We start from the raw sequence: 20872 nt of genomic DNA, 5'->3' as shown, positions 1-20872 counted from the left end.
CCTGTGGTGGAACGGAGAGGAACACACTAGAGTAAAGTGCAGAAATAAACGCTTGTGAGTACAAGCCCTTAAACCTTCTAAAAGGTTCTAAAAGTTATTTTTTTTTGTAGGAGGATCAACACAGACATAATTACACAGTCTTTTGTACTGCTTTGTGGCTAATTTTAAATGGATATTAGAAGAGGGTAAGGTCGCCACCTTATCAGCCAAAGAAGGTTAGGGCACGATGCCAGCAAATTTGGCTTAAGGACAAAACAATAACTATCCTGTACCATGGCTTTAAATCCATTTACAAATAATCTTCTCTTCATCAGCAACATCTCCTAAAAGCATGTTTCATTTGCAATACTTTAAATATGTACTTTATATATTTATATAGAGTAACACTAAACACTAAAGGTAGCAGTAAAAATGTGTCTGAATGTCTGCCAGAGTTAAAAGAGAACACACTGCAATAAAAAATATGACTACTGCTACTGTTTGTATATATTCACACACACATTATATATATATATATATATATGTGTATAGAAATATAGAAATAGCTCAGGTGTCCATAAAAAAAACATCAATTGTACAGGAACAAAATATGAAGAAAAAGGTCTAGGTCTTCAGCCAAGAGTATGGGGAGCCTAAAGAAATGTAAAACAACTAGCAATAATCTAAAAAATTCTGCAAAATGTAGTTGAGGGTCCTATGGAGCAGAGAGAGAACATTGGCATAACTGTAATTGGCCACAATCATTAAAGGAAAAGTAACACCAAAAAAAAACCAAGACCAGATACATCTTTCTATAAACTTTTCACTACCTATATGTTTAAGCCCCTGGCATAGCATCATGACTAACAATTAGTCCTTTGACCACGTACAGGCCATCCCTATCCAATCATAACAATGTACAAAACGGAAGTCACTAATTGTTTGGTCCTCACTTATGTCATGCAAAATCTCTCAAATTGTGTCAAAACCTGTGAAGGACATACTCAATCATCAGCAGCCTGGACACTAACACAGAAAGGAAAAAAAAAAAAAAAATATATATATATATATATATATATATATATATATATATATTTGTAATTTATCAATTACATAAATGTGACTTGTAATTACACTACATTAAGAAATTCAATCAAATACAAACAGAAAACAGAATTAGATTAATGATGGAAAGAGGGGCATCAAGGCTTCTGACAAATAAAGCCTGAACATAAGACACAAACAGTAGAAGTGTAGCTGGCTTATACTAAAGTTCTTGTATTTATATAACAATAATTTCATATAATTTTTTTTTATTTCGAAAGCGAAGTGTTTAGAAAAAGACACAATACATAATGTCGTGGGGTAATAAACACAAGCTAATATATTTTATGTTTTACCACTAAACTGTGAATCTAGGACAAAATCCAGATATCCGGTGGCTGGGGGTTCTGCTGAAGCTGTCAGAATAATGTGTGGTTCTCAGAGAGATGCTGCACTGAGTCTCTACTGTAACATAACAGTGGAAAGACAGAGGAAATCCTATGCAGAAGGTCTCTTTTTAATTTGTGAGCCACTTTAAGGGACTGTACACCCATGCATTATTTCCTTCACTCCTCTAAGGAGGCGTTCTCCTTTTTTCCATAGCATGGGAGTGCAGGAAGAAACACATCCTGTTCTTCCTAATGGGGCTATACTAAAACAGGCGCATGCAATGGCGAACACAGGTAAATATATCATGTTGCATACTAAGAAAAGATGACATTACATCTGGAGTATGTTTATTTTGTTATATTCATACATAAATCTGTGTAAAAAGTGAAAATCTGAAAACGTAGTTACTCTTTAAAGGAGAAGGAAAGGCTAATAAAGAGTTAATCTCAAGCTGCAGGCATACCTTCAGTTCTCTCAATAGTACCCTTAAGTCTCCCCATATTTCTCCCATTGAGATGATCAGAACCCTCAAAGGGAAAAAAACGCTGAGCTCTGTAAAGAAAATTCCCATAATGCCATGCTCCTGCACCAAGACCAGGACTGGTGTACATGGCTCAGATCACAAATTCCTGAGGGGGGGAGGGGGAGCAGGAGAGAGGAGAGAGCTGCGTGTCTCTGGCACAGGAAAACAAAGACAAGAAATCCGGTTTCTTTTGAAAGATAACTCAGGGCAGAGTTTCTGTAAGTGCTTATGGCTGTATTTACAGTATAGACCTTTCTCATAAAGCTTACTTAGTTTTTACCTTTCCTTCTCCTTTAAAGAGTGCAATAGGATGATGCTAGAATTTCTTGTATACCAATGCTTATAGATGCTTGTATGCCAATGCTTATGGATAAGTATGACACCTTGTTAAGACTTTAGATGATAAATAGTTTGGGTTAAAATACACTTGTGTTGTCAGATATTCCCATCTAATATAAATGATGCACAAACATTTTATGATTTTATATGGATACATAGATAAATAAACAGATGATGATAGATAGTGATGGCACTCACAGGATATTCACAGCTAAGATCATTTTGAGAACCAGAATTTTCATGAAGCCAACTGATCATAATTACATCTTACATGGAGCTAGTAATTGCCCAACTGCCCCATCAGAGGTATACCCTCGGTTCCTAAGGACAATTAGCAACAATAGTGGTTCCTACGTGGTCACTTGTCCTTGTGGCCCATACTATGTAGGCAAAACTGTCACCATGCTCAAAGAACACATTGGCAATCACTGGCCAGCCATCAGCAAAGCCTTCAAGTAGGGCAAGGCCTTACAACCGGCAGCCAGACATTTCTTTAGAGGGATTCTGTTATGATTTTTATGCTGTACTTTTTATTTCTAAATTACACTGTTTACACTGAAAACAATTCCCTCTACCATTTAAAATTGTATTCTTGAACTAACAAACGTATATTTTTTTAGTTGTAATATTGGTGTACAGGCAGCCATCTCACAGCCATGCCCAAGTCTGAGCTTTCAGTAGGAGCCAGCACTACACAACAGAACTGCTTTCAGATAAGCTACTGTTTCTCCTACTGAATGCAAGTGGACGAGTCATGGCTTGGGTGAGTTGGACCTGAATTTTTACTATTGAGCACTATTTTCATATCTACCACTAGCAAAATGGGAGCATTTTTAGCAATGAAGCTGTCAGGGCGCTGTTATCTTGCTACCTTTCCGTTTTTCTGTTTATTGGCTGCAGTGCAGTAGTAAAGAGTGACTAAAGTTTATGAAAGCTCAAGTCACATAGCTGAGGGCACCTGGGAAACTAAAGGTGCCCATACACCTTCAGATCCACTCGCTTGGCGATGTCGCCAAGCGAGCGGATCTTCTCCCGATACCCCCCACCTACGGGTGGGCAATATCGGGAGAATCCAGGCTAATTCGATCATTTGGCCCTGGGGCCAAACGATCGAATCCTAACGACGGGTATAGGCAAAGTCGGTCCGGGGATCCAACTAGATTGCCAGATACCGGTCGGGCAGGCCCATCAGTAGTGCCCATACACAGGCCGATTAGCTGCCGATTTGGTCTAAGGGACCGATATTGGCAGCTAGAATTGGCCCGTGTATGGGGACCTTAAGAAAAATCTAGCCCCATGTCAAAATTCAAAATGAAATATAAAAAAAACTGCTCTTTTAAAAATACAGATTTCTACTGCTCTTGAAAAAGTGGTGAATAATGTAATATATCTGGCATAGCTTTAGCAACAACATTACACTTTTTCACAGATTTTTAAAACCCTAATCAATTGACAACATAAAAAATGTCAGCATAGATATTAGCCTGCACTAAGCATAGTTAAACAGAAAAATGCAATAGTTATCTAAATAATAAAAAAGGAAAATCAGCATTTTCACTGTCAAATTAAAACAAAAAAAGAAAAAGTATTTCAGCAGTAAACATTATATTTGTTATAATTATTCTGTGCTTGACAAAGAAGACAGAAATAACCTAAAGAGTACAATAGTTCACAAAGGAAACCAAATATTTGCTACAGGTGTCTTGCTAAAATATATCAGTTCCCAGAGTAATAACCTATTTTTAAAAGAAAAATAATTACATTCACATACTGCCATGGTATCTTCTGATGAACAGGAGTAACCCCCAACAAAAACAATGTGAGTATGTTGCATATGCTACAAATGTTACAAACAGAGCACAACCCTATAAAAGTATGTAATTATTGTTGCACTTTCTTTCCCAGGGTATAAAAATATCACCATATAACAATTCTCTTCAAAAATTGTGCAGTTTTTTTTTTAAAATATATCTAAGCAACAGTAAAGGCAATAACGCATTTCAAGAATATGAATACAAACGTCTGTTTTAGAGAACAAAGTTACTGTACTAAAGTGGATGAGGCAAACCCATATGTTAGGAAAACCATGTCCTAACTGCATGTTTTGATCTGCCACCAAACCATTCATGGCCTCTCTAAATGCACATTTACAATATTTCCCCTAAGTTTTCTTCTGAGAAATTCACTTCCACACTTTTGGGATGTTTACGGGAAGGAAGTTTTTTTTATTTTTTATAGATATAATGAGAACCAATAAAACACAAATGCCAACTGAACTTCCCTAAGGAATGCCACAACTCATTTTTCAGATTGCACACTTACTCTGTTATTCATACAAGCAATGGCCTTTTTTCTTTCAGTCTCTATTTGCATGTATTCTTTTTATATGCCCCATTACTGGTATATGCTTGTCTAACACAGTATGTTTAGTATCCAAATGGTTAAAACATGTTTATAAAAAGGTGTATTTCTGCAAGCATACAGCAAGTGGTGGTCAGCCATAACTCATTTCTCCTTTAGCAAGAACAGATGGATTGTTGGACTACTTTGAAAAAAACAGTTTACCTGACATATAAGAATACTTTTGGATTTGTATGAACAGTTTCACACAGCAAATGTAAGCTCTCTGCAAAATGGGAAGATATGACTTTTATATGAAAATGTCCTAAAACAATAAAATACACCACACATGCACCACAAAGGCATTATTCATTTAAAAAAAAAAAAAAAACCAATTTAAGACAGAAAAGTCTATAATTCACTGGACCACCCATGGAAAAATATTTTTCAGGTCCAACATTTGAAAAAAAAAAGATCAGTTTCAGCAATTATAACACACTAAACTGGCAGTTATTTATTTTCATATTAGGGTAAAATAATATAAACACAGCTGCAAAAGAGGCACCGGTGTTTGAAGAGATTAAATATTGAAACATTATATTTATTTGGATTAAAAAAAGGAAAAAAATCAAACATACATAAGAAACCAGTAAAAGTGGTTCAAACCTGAATACTTAGTTACTGGTTTAAGGATTCTGTTTAAAGAGTGCACTAGGATGATGCTAGAATACACCTTGCCCCGTTGGTCAAATTGGGAAAAAAAAATGAAACGTAGATTATGCCATGTGTAAAAGTTTCGGAACACCTTCTGTTAATACTCTGGCTTCATTACTTAATAGACTCATTAAGCCTAAATCCAAGTCATGTTAAGTCACATGACATCAGTTCCAGAGCTTGATAAATTCACAAGATCTATAAGTGCTCATACAAAAATATATACACACACAAGGTAGAAAATTAGCCTGAGCGAATGAGGGTCCCCTTTAAAGTCACCATATTACATCAAGTCAGCACACTCTTTTTTCACCTCTCAATTTTTATATAATTGCATTTAGACACTGTCAGTACATTTATCCATTGTGCATTTTTTATTGTGGCATTGTGGGATGTAAATCTAAACCATCATTGTGCTTAATGAACAAAGGCGGCAACTGAGAAAATCTTAACACTAAATTTAATTATATACATTTTGAAATGTGGGGTAACTGTCCAAGGCCCAAACAGGATTACTGTGCATCTATCTGCCTGTCAATGCAGAGACATACAATAGCAGATGTTATCAGAGGGGCAGCTTCTTAACTTGCATTTATACATGGACAAAGACCAAATGTGGCACTACCATGAAACTAAAGCTAAATCATTGTCACACAGTTAATACCAAAGTAACCTAGTATTTCTGTTTAATTATATGTTACACTACCAAAAAAACATCAGCTGGCAAGATAAAATCTTCTGCACAACACACACATTTATAACTGATATACTTCTAATTAAATAACATACTTTTTCTGTCTGGGCTCATATGAACACAATTCACTGATCTCAGATGAAATGGTCAGATCATGACCCAAGAACCAGCACTTCTGGAAGAAATTAAGCTCTGCACATGACATCTCCCTGTTTCAATTAGGAACTCTATTTATTCCAATTATTGTATTCCCCTGTGAAGATCAAAAAAGAGTCATATCATTAACTGCTCTACATGCCAGAGACAACACTAGAAGAGTGCCTTAGCATGAAGAAAAAGACAAAGGCAAAAAACAGAGATGAGCTATGCAGACAAAAACATACATACATTGTAACAACAGTAATGTTTAATTCAGCAATACAAAAAGCATGGCATAAACTTTATATATTAGTTTGTTGCCCATGTCACTGTTGCTCACAGCCTGCAGAAAACAATAACATATACAATGCCAGTTCAAACTAATTTTTTTAAAGCCTGTTGCTAAATAGTATCTTGTTATTATACCGTTATAGATTTTAGCTCAATTTTCTAGCATCTTAGTAAATACCTCATGAAGAAATGCTCCATTTTTTGAAGCAGGTATGGTTTCTAAATTAGCCTAAGTGATATTTAGTTCTGGAGACTAGTGATGGTAATTTAACTTATTTTTGGTGTGTTTAATGTAAGGAACACAATTAAAGTAACAGTAACACCAAAAAAGTGTTTTAAAGTAATTAAATGGATTGTCGTGAGTTTTATGGTGTAGTTTTTAATTACTAAATTACATTGTGTACATTAATTCTATCATTTAAAATGGTATTCTTAAACCAATATTTATTTAGTTATATATTGGTGTGTAGGCAGCCACCTCAGTGCACTGTCCATGATTATGTACTTTCAGAAAAAGCCAGCATTACACAATGCAACTGCTTTCACATAAACTATTGTTTTCTCCTAATCAATGTAACTGCAAGAGACATGGCTGACTTGGGAATTTCACCATTGAGTGCTATTCTCATATCTACCACTAGGTGAGGCATGGACGCATTTTAACAATATATGTATCAGCATGTATCTTCCCATTGTTCTGCTGATCTGCTTTTGGGGTGGGAAGGAAGGGAAGGTGATTTCACTCCAACTTGCAGCACAGCAGTAGTGTGAAATTTCTCAGGGCACAAGTCATACGGCTGAGGGCAATTGGATAACTATTAATATGTTATCCCCATGTTAAATTTTGAAATGAAATAAAAAAAATTATGAAAATAAAATGAATGAATGAAAATGAATGAAATAAAAATGTGTTTGCTCTTTTGAAAAAAAAAAAAAAAAAAAAGATTACAATGCAGGATTCTGGGCACGATTAACTGGTGACAGATCACTTTCATATATTATGTAGTGTTGCCCTGCACTGGTAAAACTGGTGTGTTTGCTTCTATAGTTTTTTTAAATAAGCTGCTGTGTAGCCATGGGGGCATCCACTCAAAGGAGAAAAGGCTCAGGTTACATAGAAGATAAGCTCTGTAGACTATAATGGTTTTATCTGCTATTGAACTTGGGCCATTTAGACCTATTTCATTTGCCTCCATTGCTACATCACAGCACATTTATATAAACAATAGTAGTGTTTCTGAAGCAAACAATCAACTTTCACCAGTGTAGGGCAACAGTACATTATATTTTATTTGATTTACTTTAAAAGAATACCATCATGAGAAAACATGTTTTTTCAAAATGCATCAGTTAATAAAGCTTTCCAGCAGAATACCGCATTAAAATCTATTTTTTAAAATCGCAAACAGATTTTTTTAAGGTTAAATTTAGAAATTTTAAGATGTGGCTAGCCATATTTTTTATTTCCCAGGATGCCACAGCCATGTGACTTGTGCTCTGATAAACTTCAGTCACACTTTACTGCTGCGCTGCAAGTTGGAATGATGTCACCCTCCTCCCTTTCCCCCCCCAGCAGCCGATCAGTAGAACAATGGGAAAGTAGCAAGATAGCAGCTCCCTGACACCTGTATTGCTAAAAATGGTAGATATCAGAATAACACTCAATAGTAAATAACCCAAGTCCATGTTAGGACTCCTCCAGTTACACAGGAGTAGGAGAAACAAAAAGCTGCTAATGTGTTGCACTATGCTAATGTGTTACGCTGTGCTAATGTGTAGCGCTGGCTACTTCTGAAAGATCAGAATCAGCCACAATGCACTGAGATGGCTGCGTACACCCCAATATTACAACTGAAAAAAAATACATTTGTTGGTTCAAGAATAAAATTTTAAATGGCAATGTAGTTGCAATGTAATTAGAGTAATTTAGAAATAAAGTACACCAAAAAATAATGATAGAATCCCTTTAAAACACTTTCATATTTGGTGTTACTGTGCCTTTAAACTTCACGAATTCTATTAACAGTCATTTGGGAAAACTGAAACATTATCAGGAAACTTTTACTGTCAGACCATTGAGCTGCCTACAGGGAGGGTAAGGATGTTGAATTTTATATTGTCTTGACAAATTTGTTCCACAGCCCACTACTGATACCACCAATTAATATGAAAACAACAATAAAATACAGATTAGTGTTTGGTTTTAGTCTTGGTAGGCCAAAATTGACTGAAAGATCAAGTATAACCTGCGTGGTATAGGCATGTATTTTCCAGTGGTGAAAACGCAGTGTGTGATATTCTGCTGAATAAATATAATAAAATGGAATATGGGGTGCATGGTCAAAAACATTACAGTGTCAATTTAAATGATTAATTCCAGGACCAGCACTCTTTCATGCAGCACTTTGTGATGCAGTGTTATGCAGAAGTCCTTCTTAGGACCTTTATCAAGGACAAAGGTCCTATAAAAGGACAAAAACATCAAACTTTGGTATAATGTGTGTAAAATAAAAACACTGCATCACAAAGGGACTGCTGGCCCTGAAATTAGTAATTAGGAATAGACTATATAATTATAGACTATATAAGAATAGAATGTGGTGTCTGAACTTATACTAACAGCACACACATTTGCTCTGTGTAAATAGCAAAAGTAAGGTTATGGTTTAATGAGGTTTCACAAGCCAGTAAACCTGAACATGCATGAGTGAATGAGTAATAAGAGCGCGTAGGTGGATGTGGACATATACAGGAGTGCTGCAAAGTATCTAGTTCTCAGACACTAAGCACGCTCTATATCTGTTACAGTAACCAAGCAACTTCTGCAAGAAAGTGAAACGTGTTTTCCTTACCAGGGCATTATTTCTGACAAGCACACTGGAACCTGTCATTCTTCCTATGAGGTATGTATGGCTGGAGCTGAACTCTAGGTATGAACACTGTAACTTTCCCCACTTTCACAAGAGTAAATACCATTTGCTTTCTCCTGTGCTAAAAATGTAAACAATGTACAACCACACTCTGCAGAACTACAGCCACATGTTTTAAAACATGCATTAAAAGGATCTTAATGCAGTCACATTTTAAGGACAACTAAAGCTATAAACAATTCTTTAATAATTAAAGGACGTTCCACAGTCATCTGTCTTAAGTTGCTGAAGTTACGAGTCCCATAGCTTCCTCAAATTTACCATCCGTGATCCTCCAGTGCAATCTCCACCAGTCTTTGCATTCCTCAGATGTGCATGTGTACATGAGGTACCATAAATGCATGCTGTGTCTTCTTTCCTGCAGAAGGATAGGTGATACTAGCAACTGCAAAATATTGGACCCTTAACTCTGGTGGTAGATGGTTGCTGCTCATGGTAAAGACCTGTGCCCTATTCACCTATACTGAAACATTCTTATTATATCAGTATATTAATTTAGATCCTTCCATTGAGGATTCTGTATATATTTACACCTTTTGCTGGTTGCCTTGCCTGCAATTAGACTTTGTTCCCCTATTCTATTTTATCACTCTATTTTAAAGCCCTAAGCAAGGATATAAGGGCAAGTTTCAAATCTTGATTCTCTTGATGCTGCAGTGCCAAAGCCAGACTTTACCTAGCAAGCAGGATGGCATGAACATAGCCTTAAAAGAGAAGGAAAGCCTAAGTCACTTGGGGGTGCCAAAATGTTAGGCATCCCCAAGTGACTATAATCACTTACCTTGTACCCTGGGCTGGTGCCACTTTTAAGAGAGAACCGCACCAGTCCGGGGTAGCTCGAACGCTTCCTCCTTCCGCTTTGGCGCATTGCGCCTTAGAGTGAAAAGCCAAACTTTAACAAGAAAGTCGGCTTTTCACTGCACTGCGCATGCACCGGCAATGGGATTGCGGCACGGAAGGAAGAGCTCACTACAGGTACCCTGGGCTGGTGCTGTTTTCTCCAAACAGGGGCACCAGCCCGGGGTACAAGGTAAGTGATTAAAGTCACTTGGGGGTGCCTAACATTTTGGCACCCCCAAGTGACTTAGCCTTTCCTTCTCCTTTAAGGGCCATGGCCCACGGGGAGATCAGAGCCTGTGGTTAAGTTTGGCTGCACTGGTATCCCACTCGGCCCCCCCCCTCAGGAATTTTCTTGGCTGTTGGCTTGTGGGCATGCTTAGTTGTGAAATCTGCTATTTGCTTTAGGAAAATGTGATGGTGTTGGCAAGTGAAGGGGATATATGAAGTACAAATGATGCCATTTGGGTGCAGGAGACGTGCCCAACTGATATACATTGTAGACAAATGTAGGCTTTACATGTCTTTTAAGAGCAATGGCACACTGGGCATTTGGTTGCAAAAAGCAAGCAATTTCTCAGGATTATGCAATTCAGCTAACTTGCAACAAGTGATTTAAAGGCTTTTCAATTTTTATGTATTTTCAGTTATAATCTGCAAGTAGTGTGATTTTGGGCAACAATTAGCTCCATGTGCCACTGGCCTATCAAATACATTGTTGATGGTTAGTTACCAACAGACTATCCAGTGGGCAAATGTTACAATATAAAAGGATAAAAGGAAAGTAGCTCCATCAGATAACTCAATATCATATTCTCAGCAGGCTGCCAACTTAGTAGGCTTTTCATTTTAAGCCACTTGTATGCCTCTGGACACAGTGAAGTAAAGCAGTAATATAAACCCAGGTTTCACTGTAGCATAACTTTTGTCTATTAAAATTAATGGCAAAGTAAATTGATACGGTTTCTTTACAAAAGATAATGTTCTGCAGGAGTGAGACCAAAAGAAATGTTAGCATTCTATTTTGTGACACTTCATCTTTTACCTTAACTGGAGAAACAGACACATTTTAAAAAATGTAAAATACATTTTAACATCTTTTTACAGTTTTTATGCAATGTTTTGCATGTCTGTTTGCCATCACATTGCTTTGCGGTTAAAAAAAAGAACACTGACAGGAAATTCTAACTCCAAGGAACAGATCCTAGAGGTGAAACTAAATATTTGGACTGCCAAGCTATGATAACAAGAGATACGTAGAGGCATGTGAATCCTAAAGCAACAAAGTGATGTTGTGACAGCAAGAAAATCAGTGGTGCCATTTCCTGCTGTGGCTGTGTACAGACCACCAACCTAATTATTTTATAGCACAAACAACTCATCCAATTACTCAAGGAGGTAACTGCATAGTTCCTTTTAAAAATCTACCTTTTCCCTTTAAACATGCAGCAATATGAAAGGAAAACAGATATTTTATTCACGTGACAGGCATAACACAATAAATGATATCAAACAAGATAAGAATTATGTACTGCAAGCAGATGTAACGTATTAGTAAAATCAATGACTACTACAATATACAGTAGAAGTGGACAACCTGTAGACAGCAAGATATTGTAAAACAACAGATCTCTTAAGTTCCCAACAGGAACTTCAACCACAGTTTGGACATTTCTGAAGGAAAGCATGCCTCTTCTCTGTGCAACACTGTGATTTCATAGGTTGCCACTAGCAAGGGCACAGATGTTTACTAAACACAAATAATATTATACTTGTTGGGTATACTGTAGATCGTTTCAAATGCTAATATGAAGCTGATCAGTATCTTTTCAGTTATATGAAAAGCTTGAGCTTTTGGGTGCCCTTGTAGAAATGTTTCTCTTGGTTAGCTACAAAAGATTCTGAAATACACTTCTTTACAAGAAAAACTATTCATGAATGCTTTGCACTGCGCAAGCATTTACAGCACCAAATATGACAGGGACATCTGAAAGGATAGAAAATGTACTATACTGCACCAAAAAAATGGGAACCCTGCTGTTTAAACAGGGGTAACTAATAAATACACATTACTAGTGGTGACAAAGCATACTCAAAGCAGGTGCCAAGAAATTCAGCTGCCCAGTATTGAGTAACCGTGGCTATAGGTTAAGCCAGGGGTCCCTCAACCTTTTTTCCCTGAGTCACATTTAAATGTAAAAAGAGTTGGGGAGCAACATAAGCCAAGTAAAGGCTGTAATTGGCTATGTGGCAGCCCCTATATGGACTGGCAGCCTACAGCAGGCTCTGTGTGGCAGTACATCTGTTTTTTAAGCATCCTAAATGTGCCTCCAAGCCAGGAATTTAAACATAAGCACCTGCTTTGAGGCCACTGGGAGACGCATCCAAGGGGTTGGTGAGCAACTTGTTGCTCAAGAGCCACTAGTTGGGGGGTCACTGGGTTAACCCAGCAGTGATTTTGGGCCAAGGGTCATTGCAAAGTATGCATAGCAGGTGTTACACAGTGCCAAATTCTAATTGCTAAGATTTCACATGAAATAAAATCTACTGTTTGCTATAAATGCATCATACCTGTGAACTACTAAGATCTGGCCAGGGGCTCAGGGTTAAGTGTTCACAGCTATACAACTTGTTTATAATATCTAACACCAATTATTAATAATGGCACAAGCAAGGCAAGTGGAAAATAAGTTGTTGGCAGCAAGAATCTAATATCTAGATTTGTTCTCTGAGCAGCTGTGGTAACAAGTTATCTATATTTTGACATTGTCATGCTGCACATGCATAAGATCTGAGATTCAGTGGAAGATACACCTTCCCTGGCAGATCAAAACATGTACAATCATCCACCCTAACAAGTTTATGGAATGTAAGCAGCACAGAAAGGGAACTCCAGCAAGCAGCTTAAATCTCTGTACCATGTGACATAAAAATACAGTAATGAGCCCAGTGCTTAAAACTGGTTTTTAAATGTCAGTTTAAAAAAAAATCACCAAATAGTTACAGTCCAGATACAGGAACAGGGAAAGGGTTCTTTTGCATTTGAGTGCCAATATATCTTGATTGTGTTACTCTGCCTATGTACCAAAGTAAATACAAATTAGTCAAGTCTATGAATAAATACAACCCTACTAATTAATCTTTGCATTTACATTACATTTTTGCATTGTTTGCATTGTGCATTGTTCACTCATTTTAAATACTCAAGTAAATGGATATTCTGTACTGCATACTGTGAATTTGCCAGTTTTTCACGTCTAGTAATAATAAGACTGCCCATTAATCATGCAAAGTCTCTTGTAATAACCAGGCAAAATTTATACTGTTTGAAGGATCAGCAGAATGGCCAGAGCAAAACCACCATTGCTCTTGGGAATAAACCATATAACAGTTATTGCAGGAAAGGGTCTAAAGGGCCACTCACAAGTACTTTTGGTTCATGCAACAGTACATTAACATGTTTCTAGATGCATTAATGTTCCAACAGGCACCTACACTGTGGAAGGTATACAAGCCTCATCCTAGCATAAGTGGTTTAACTATACCTGTGACATTCTACAGCTCTCTAGCTGCTTACCTCAGGGGGGTTCTCAAGTGTATTTAACTTAAATGTATAGAGACATACCTGTCACAGGGCTGTACTTGTGAACACACACAGCAGCTACAGGAAATAAATACTGGGCAAGTCAAATGGCATGTCTATTGTGCTCTTGCTATTTCTTTATCAACCAGCAGAGAAGAAACAGTGACTTATCTGTCAATACATACAGTATATACCCCATTATTAACACAAAAAAGTCACATATAAAGGCAAACATTTTCTTTCCATTAAATATAGGGCTCATAATCTGAGAATATGTGAAAAAAAAAAAAAAAGTAAGCAGTGGAATCTTTAAGAACTACCTTGGTAAACCAATCGCCAACACATTCCCCACCCATTTACCTGTTACCTTAGCTAAGTAAAAGGGACAACGCAAACAAGCTAAAATGTTGTTTTAAACGAAAATAGCTGTTTCAGGGATATATTTTTCTGTTTTTATGACCGAAGGAGAAACCTCCTTCAGAAGACAGCTTCTGGAATTCCATCTTGTGTTCTAGTCACCTGAGTCTTGCAAATTTAGATAACTAATTCTTCTTTCCAGATTGCAGAACCAATGCTATAATATTTCTTGGTTTTTACATAAACTGGGCAAATTTGGATTCATAACCAATTCAAGTGTTTGCCCACATCTCAAGAAATTACATACCAAGGAAAGTAACCAGAATTGAGCCCTACTGGCCTTATGGCTTGTGACATATACATATGGATAGCAGGATATTCTAAGTCTTAGCTGTCTACATAATTGGCTAACAATCAACCATAGTAAGTTTGGGGTGCAGAAATTGTGTATGGTTGTAGGCATAGCAGGATTATTTTACAAAATCATCTATAAATAGATCCAAAAAGAAGGCAAACAAAACCACCATAGTAGACAATCCACTAATATAACTGCAAAAACATGAGATCAAATAACCATTTTTTTGTTTTTTGTTTTTTTACCTCTAATTGGACTTTTTTTTGTTTCAAATACAAAACTCTGCATTCCAGTAGTTACAGATTGTATTTTAATATAGAGGCAATTTAAACAATGTACATACCACAAATGTTTTCACCTCAGAATTAATGTTTTAAAGACCTGGGTGTTGACATGTGAGGCCTCAATGAAAGAGATCTGAACCGGTCTTAAATGTGTCCTGGTCTAAAAATCCAACTTAAATACCCTCTGATGATGCTGGTTTTAAGAGTCCTGCTTGCTGTGGTACAATGCTGGATGGGTTGATTGGAAATGTGCCCTAAAATTGATATAATTTTGTAGTTTTTTAATTATTTGCCTTTATTCCCTGCCTCTTTCCAGCATTCAAATGAGCAGACTTAATACTACTGTGTGTTTACATTTCCATTGCTATTTTTTACGTTTCTTACCAGTCAGGAAACTCCTATTCACAGAAGCTGCAAATCTTTCTTCATTTACAAACACAGGTACATTACAGAGGCCTGCACTGCAATATGTCAGGCTCCATCTGGCCAACTCCTATTCAAATTACAGTCTCTCATTCAAACTAATGCCTGGTTGCTAGTGTAAATTAGTATCTAACAACCACATAACTGCTAAAAATTCCAACCTGGCTAGCTGAACAAATTTGCATAATTCAAAAAAACACAAAAAATAAAGTATGAAAACCAAATAGTCTCAGATTATCACTGTCTACATCATACTATAAGATAAGTGTGAGCTATACCTTTAACAACCAGTTAGTAGTTTAAACTCCACTTTTGTCAGCCAAAGGACAAAAACACCTTAAATATTATAACACTATAGCATGTTTCAAATGCCAGGGGCTTAATCATAATGTCCCAAACCAGTTAAGTGTTAAAAGTTACATAGTTCATCTGAGGTAAACATGCAACACATATTTACGGTATTCAGCAGGTCACATGAAGTATGTTGCTGATTGGCAACTATAGCAATCCTCAGAGAGACTGCATAGGTGAAACATAGGTGAAAGGTACCACACAGTTTCTTGTTACTTATAATATAAAACCTGGGCAAGCACTAACTCACAGATAAGTAACTGACAATAGTTGACAATATATGCAAAATACATTTTTATTACAGAATGGAATTAATTTCAGTTGTAATGCAAGCCACAAAACAATAATACAGTATTTAAAGAGTGCATAATTCTGTATACCTTCTCACAAACAGATGGTCTAAAATGAACTTCCTTTCTTAATTCGAGTTGCATGGGCCTGCAAGAGATGCATGGCAACTGTTCATTGTTCTTTTTGTTTTGACAAAAGAATACTAGTATTCTTACAGGCTATAGTCTATGCTCCATGGACCACATAACTGTATTGTAGAAATGCATAAATTACTTATTTAGTCCTATGGTTAGTAGGAGAGAAGATTCTAGCAAAGTGTGGCTTGGTTTTACTAAATCTTATACTCAGTGGCATAACTATTTTCCTGGGGGGGGGTCGGGTCCCAAACATTACACTACTGCTTAAAGTGACTATTACATTTATCTCAATATATGTTAAAGATAAAGTCTTTTTCTTTTTTAATACTTTGCAAATGATTAAACTGTTCACTTATAAAACTTTTTATATAAAGAGCTAGATGCTATTCAGTGAAAAAAAAAAAAAGTCTATGCAGCTATGGGACATTTTGTAACTGAACTAGGATATAAGTTTTTTTTCATAGAACTGAATCTGCCCAAAAATGTTTCAACTTCTTTGCTGTGCATGTGGCACCCAAAAGTGTAACAGTGCAGCACATAAATCAGCATAAAGCTGATACATAATTACAAGTATACACTAGCTCAAAGCACTGGGCTATGGCCAGCCAAGAGGTAGGCCAACTAAAGCTGGCTATTCACCTTGATATCCCCTTATTCACATCTGTCAAATGGAAACGCTGTTGCAGTATTGTATTTTTATACGCATGGAATACAGATTGTGTAAATAGAAGTAGCTGTAAGAACTGAAACATGTAACAATTCAAAACAATTGTGACATTGTACAGTATAACTGATACTTTTTACATATAAATGTAAATAACTGTTGTAAACTCACTAGGGATTTACTGATTTATTTATTTTAGAAGCAAAGTAAATAATATACCTACTATACAACATGTATAATGGTAATACTTTTTTTTATCAATATGGTCCTCCTCTGATGTGATTTTAAAATCTACCTGATAGAAATTTGGGGGGAGTTATACACAGACTTTATCTGGCCCTACACATTATGAGTTTTAAAAGATTTATTAGTTATTGTAGGAACAAGATTAACCTGAAACAATCATTTAAATGTATGATTTGCCCATCAATGAAAACTACCATTAAAAAGCTAGAAAAACTTCCTGCTTGGCCCAGCAAACAAATGAACAATGGGTAAATTTCATTGCTAATGATGAAAATTTTCAAACTTGCCCAATCGATTTTCTGACCAATGTCAGATAAAAAAAAAATCGCTAGATGTGCAATTGTTTGGTGCCCACTAACCTTATGATAATTTGATGGATTTGTGAGATTGCACTTAAATTGGTCGTTAGGGAGAGATCTTAACATGTATGGCCACCTAAATAGGTTTCAAAGTTGGCAGATTTTACTGACTCATGTATGGCCACCTTTAGGAAATGAAAACAAATTTCTTAATGGTTGCTATGGTTAGCTCCACTGGTGCAATTGCGCAGCTATTTTTGTAAATCAGCACCAAGATACTGATAGATTTTTATGTATTCAGTAAAAAGAATTTACTGTTACTGGTAGATTCTGTTAACACCTTTAAGAGGGACTTGGATGATTTCTTGAGCAAGCATAATTATATAAGGCTATTGTGATACTAAAATCTACAATTAGTAATACAGGTATGGGACCTGGTATCCAGAATGCTCGGGACCTGGTGTTTTCCGGATAAGGGATGTTTCTGTAATTTGGATCTCCATTACTTAAGTCTGCTAAAAATCATTTACATATTGAATAAAACCAATAGGCTTGTTTTGCCCCCAATAGGGATTAATTATATCTTAGTTGGGATCAAGTAGAAGGTTCTGTTTTATTATTACAGAGAAAAAGGAAATAATTTTATAAAATTAAAATTATTTGCTTAAAATGGAGTCTATGGGAGATGGCCTTTACATAATTTGGAACTTTCTGGATAACGGGTTTTTCTGGATAAGGGATCCCATACCTGTATATATTGGTAAATATTGATTATTTATGTGAGTGTATACATAGGTCAGTATCAGCGCCACCTCAAGGGTCCTAGCAGCCTAAGGCAGCCAAGTTGATGCCACCTACTTGCTCCCCCCGTGTTTAGAGTTTCGCATTGGGGGGCACATCGCAATAGCACTCTCTGGTAACTTGCTGTTCACTCCCGCAAGTTAACACGCTAAGGCCTGTTTCTCAGCTCATGTCCAGCAGTGCCCCTGGTCAGTATGGGTCTGTGTGTGTGCATTGGGGGTTTACTTGGAAACAATAAACACAACATAAATAAAGCAAGATACATAGGACACTTTGGTGTATGTATATAGTAATATTTTACATAGGGTTGAAAAAAAGACAGGTATCCATCAGCTTCAACCTTTTTGTCTAAATAAAACCTGCCTAACTTCTAGCTGATCCATAGGACAGTTTTGGAATATACTAACAATTTGCTACAACATGCACTCTAGTAAATAGAAGACAAAGCACTCAAACATTTTCAGGTATCTGTGACTGGATGTCACAGAGACAAGGGTAACTTTCAATACCTAGATGTATTGTGTTTAAGACATTTATATATAAATGTACTCTGCTGTATATGGATATTGTTATTAAAGGAAGAGCTTAGGCATGATTCTGCAAATAGGATGTACTACTAAAGCCATTGTCGGAAGCCCTGTAATTGTGATGCATTGTGTAAAGCCTATTGTTTATGCCCCATAGTTACAGTTAGCCAGTAGTAATTCACGGAAGGGTTAGAGTTAGAGGAGCCCATGCAGATGATGATTTTCATCACTGAATTACTCCAGGCTAACTCCTTTCTTAGCACAGTTGGTATTCACTTTGCAAACACGCCCGAACTATGCACAGACCCCCTAACTTTTTCAGGCAGTGAATACAATAGCATGCCGTTATTGCTTCTGCTGCTAAACACCACCATAGCTAGCCTCCCCCGGCCGATTAACCAACTCCCGCGATAGTCACACTACTATATCCAGGGAACACTGTCACTGTCGCTGAGTGACAGGACTTCCAAAGCTTTTTCCCCCCCTACGTGATGCTGCAGACCGGGCGCCCCCACCTGCCGCATCCCGACTCTTACCATAAGTACGGAGCCCCGCACCACCTCTGATACACTCTGTCGGAGCTCCGCGGCGGTGCCTGGCTTGCTCAGCGCCCGGGTGAACTTGCGAGTCTCTGGGTGCACGGCATGGTGAGAAGACATGGCAGCAGAGTAGAAGCTCAGTATTTACCAAAAGAACCATTTACTGGGGACAGCAGTAGTGTTGCGGGGCGGACATGGAGAGGAAGAAGGGGAAACACCCCCCTTCCTTGCAGTCCTTATTATCCCAGCTGGAAATCCGATAGCACCTGAACAGCTTCCACACTCATGTCTATGCTGCGCACAGAGGCGAATGAATGACGGCCGACTGTCCGTTCCTATTCGCTGCTCAAAGAACGGGAAAGAAGGATGCGCGCGTTCCCAGCTGCGCGGAATTCCCGGGGAACGTTCGGACCATGCGCGCACACCTCGGGCTTGCACCTTCCGGGAGCGCGCACCTCTCTGTCAACAGTCATTCTTCAGGGGCGTGGCCCTGGCTGCGTGCACACTGTCAAGTGAAGTTTGCGTCGCCATTGAGCGTCTCGGGAATGTGATGCACTGCCTGGCAGCTGCCGGGAGAACCATCTTTACTTAGGGCATGTGGATACTGAATGTTAAAGGAACACTGTCATGGGAAAACGTGTTTTTCAAAACGTATCAGTTAATAGAGCATCTCCAGCAGCATCCTGCACTGAAATCTATTTTGCAAAAGTGTAAACAGTTTTTTATATTTTATTTGAAATTTCACATAGGGCTAGCCATATTCTTCATTTCCAAGGGTACCACAGCCATGTGACCTGTGCTCTGATAAACTTCAATTACACTTTACTGCTGTGCTGCAAGTTGGGGTGATTTGGCCCCCCCACCCCAGCAGCCGATGAGCAGGACAATGGGACAGAATAGCACTCAATAGTAAGAAATCCAAGTCCTGCTTGCAACTCCTCCAGTTACATGGGAGTAGGAAAAACAATAGGTTGCCTGAAAGAAGTTCTAATGTGTAGCGCTGGCTCCTTTTGAAAGCTCAGAATTGGGCACAATGCTCTGAGATGGCTGCCTACACACCAATATTACAACTAAAAAATTGTTGGTTCAAGAATAACATTTTAAATGGTAGAGTGAATTATTTGCTATGTAAACAGTGTAATTTAGAAATAAAAAGTATACCATAAAAATCATGACAGAAGCATCTTAGCATGAAAAAGGCCAACTAATTGTGTTGCGTTACTAGCTCGCAGCGGTAGTTTACCTTTAAATGGGTTGTTCACCTTGAAATTAACTTTTAGTATGATGTAGACATTGATATTCTGAGACAATTTGCAATTAGTTTTCATTTTTTTATTTGTAGTTTTTCAGTTATTTAGCTTTTAGTTTAGTAGATCGCAAGTTTGGAATTCCAGAAGCTATTTTGTTGCTAGTTTCTTGTTTACCTTAGCAACAAGGCAGGGGTGTGAATAAGAGATTGGAATATGAATAGAATTGGGACTGAATAAAAAGATAAGGAATAAAAAGTAACAATAAAAATATAATTGCAGCCTCAAAGAGAAAAGTTTTTTCGGCTCTTCTTATGTGACCCTCATAAGAAAGCTGGAAAGATGTAGACAAAGAAGGCAAATAATTCAAAAAGTATAAAAAATAATGAAGACAAATTGCAAAGTTGCTAGGAATAGTACATTCTATGACATATTACAAGTTAAAGGTGAACATATTGAAAGTTAAAGGTGAACCACTTCTTTAAAATAACTGCTGGGTGTTTTTAAAGTTTCTGAATGATTAGCCTTCATTGTATGAATCATTCCAGG

At 37.3% G+C, this 20872-nt stretch overlaps 1 protein-coding gene across 4 annotated transcripts in view; it reads right to left on the bottom strand.

Annotated features, from left to right (window-relative positions):
* dock9 (dedicator of cytokinesis 9) overlaps nt 1-19609 on the bottom strand; it is a 150761-nt gene extending 131152 nt beyond the window's left edge. For 2 of the 4 annotated variants that reach the window (XM_018091079.2, XM_031897056.1), the window contains exon 1: nt 19074-19608. In XM_018091079.2, coding sequence (XP_017946568.1) covers nt 19074-19196 — 123 coding nt within the window. In that variant the 5' untranslated portion in view covers nt 19197-19608. Of the gene's footprint in view, nt 1-19073 lie in introns of all 4 variants that reach the window. The other 2 variants (XM_031897058.1, XM_012956432.3) reach the window with 2 other exon arrangements.
* Between the last annotated feature and the right edge of the window lie 1263 nt (nt 19610-20872).

This window comes from Xenopus tropicalis, chromosome 2 (genome assembly GCF_000004195.4).
Source record: "Xenopus tropicalis strain Nigerian chromosome 2, UCB_Xtro_10.0, whole genome shotgun sequence".
Lineage (NCBI taxonomy): Eukaryota > Metazoa > Chordata > Amphibia > Anura > Pipidae > Xenopus > Xenopus tropicalis.
This window is presented reverse-complemented; position numbering and strand designations above follow the sequence as displayed.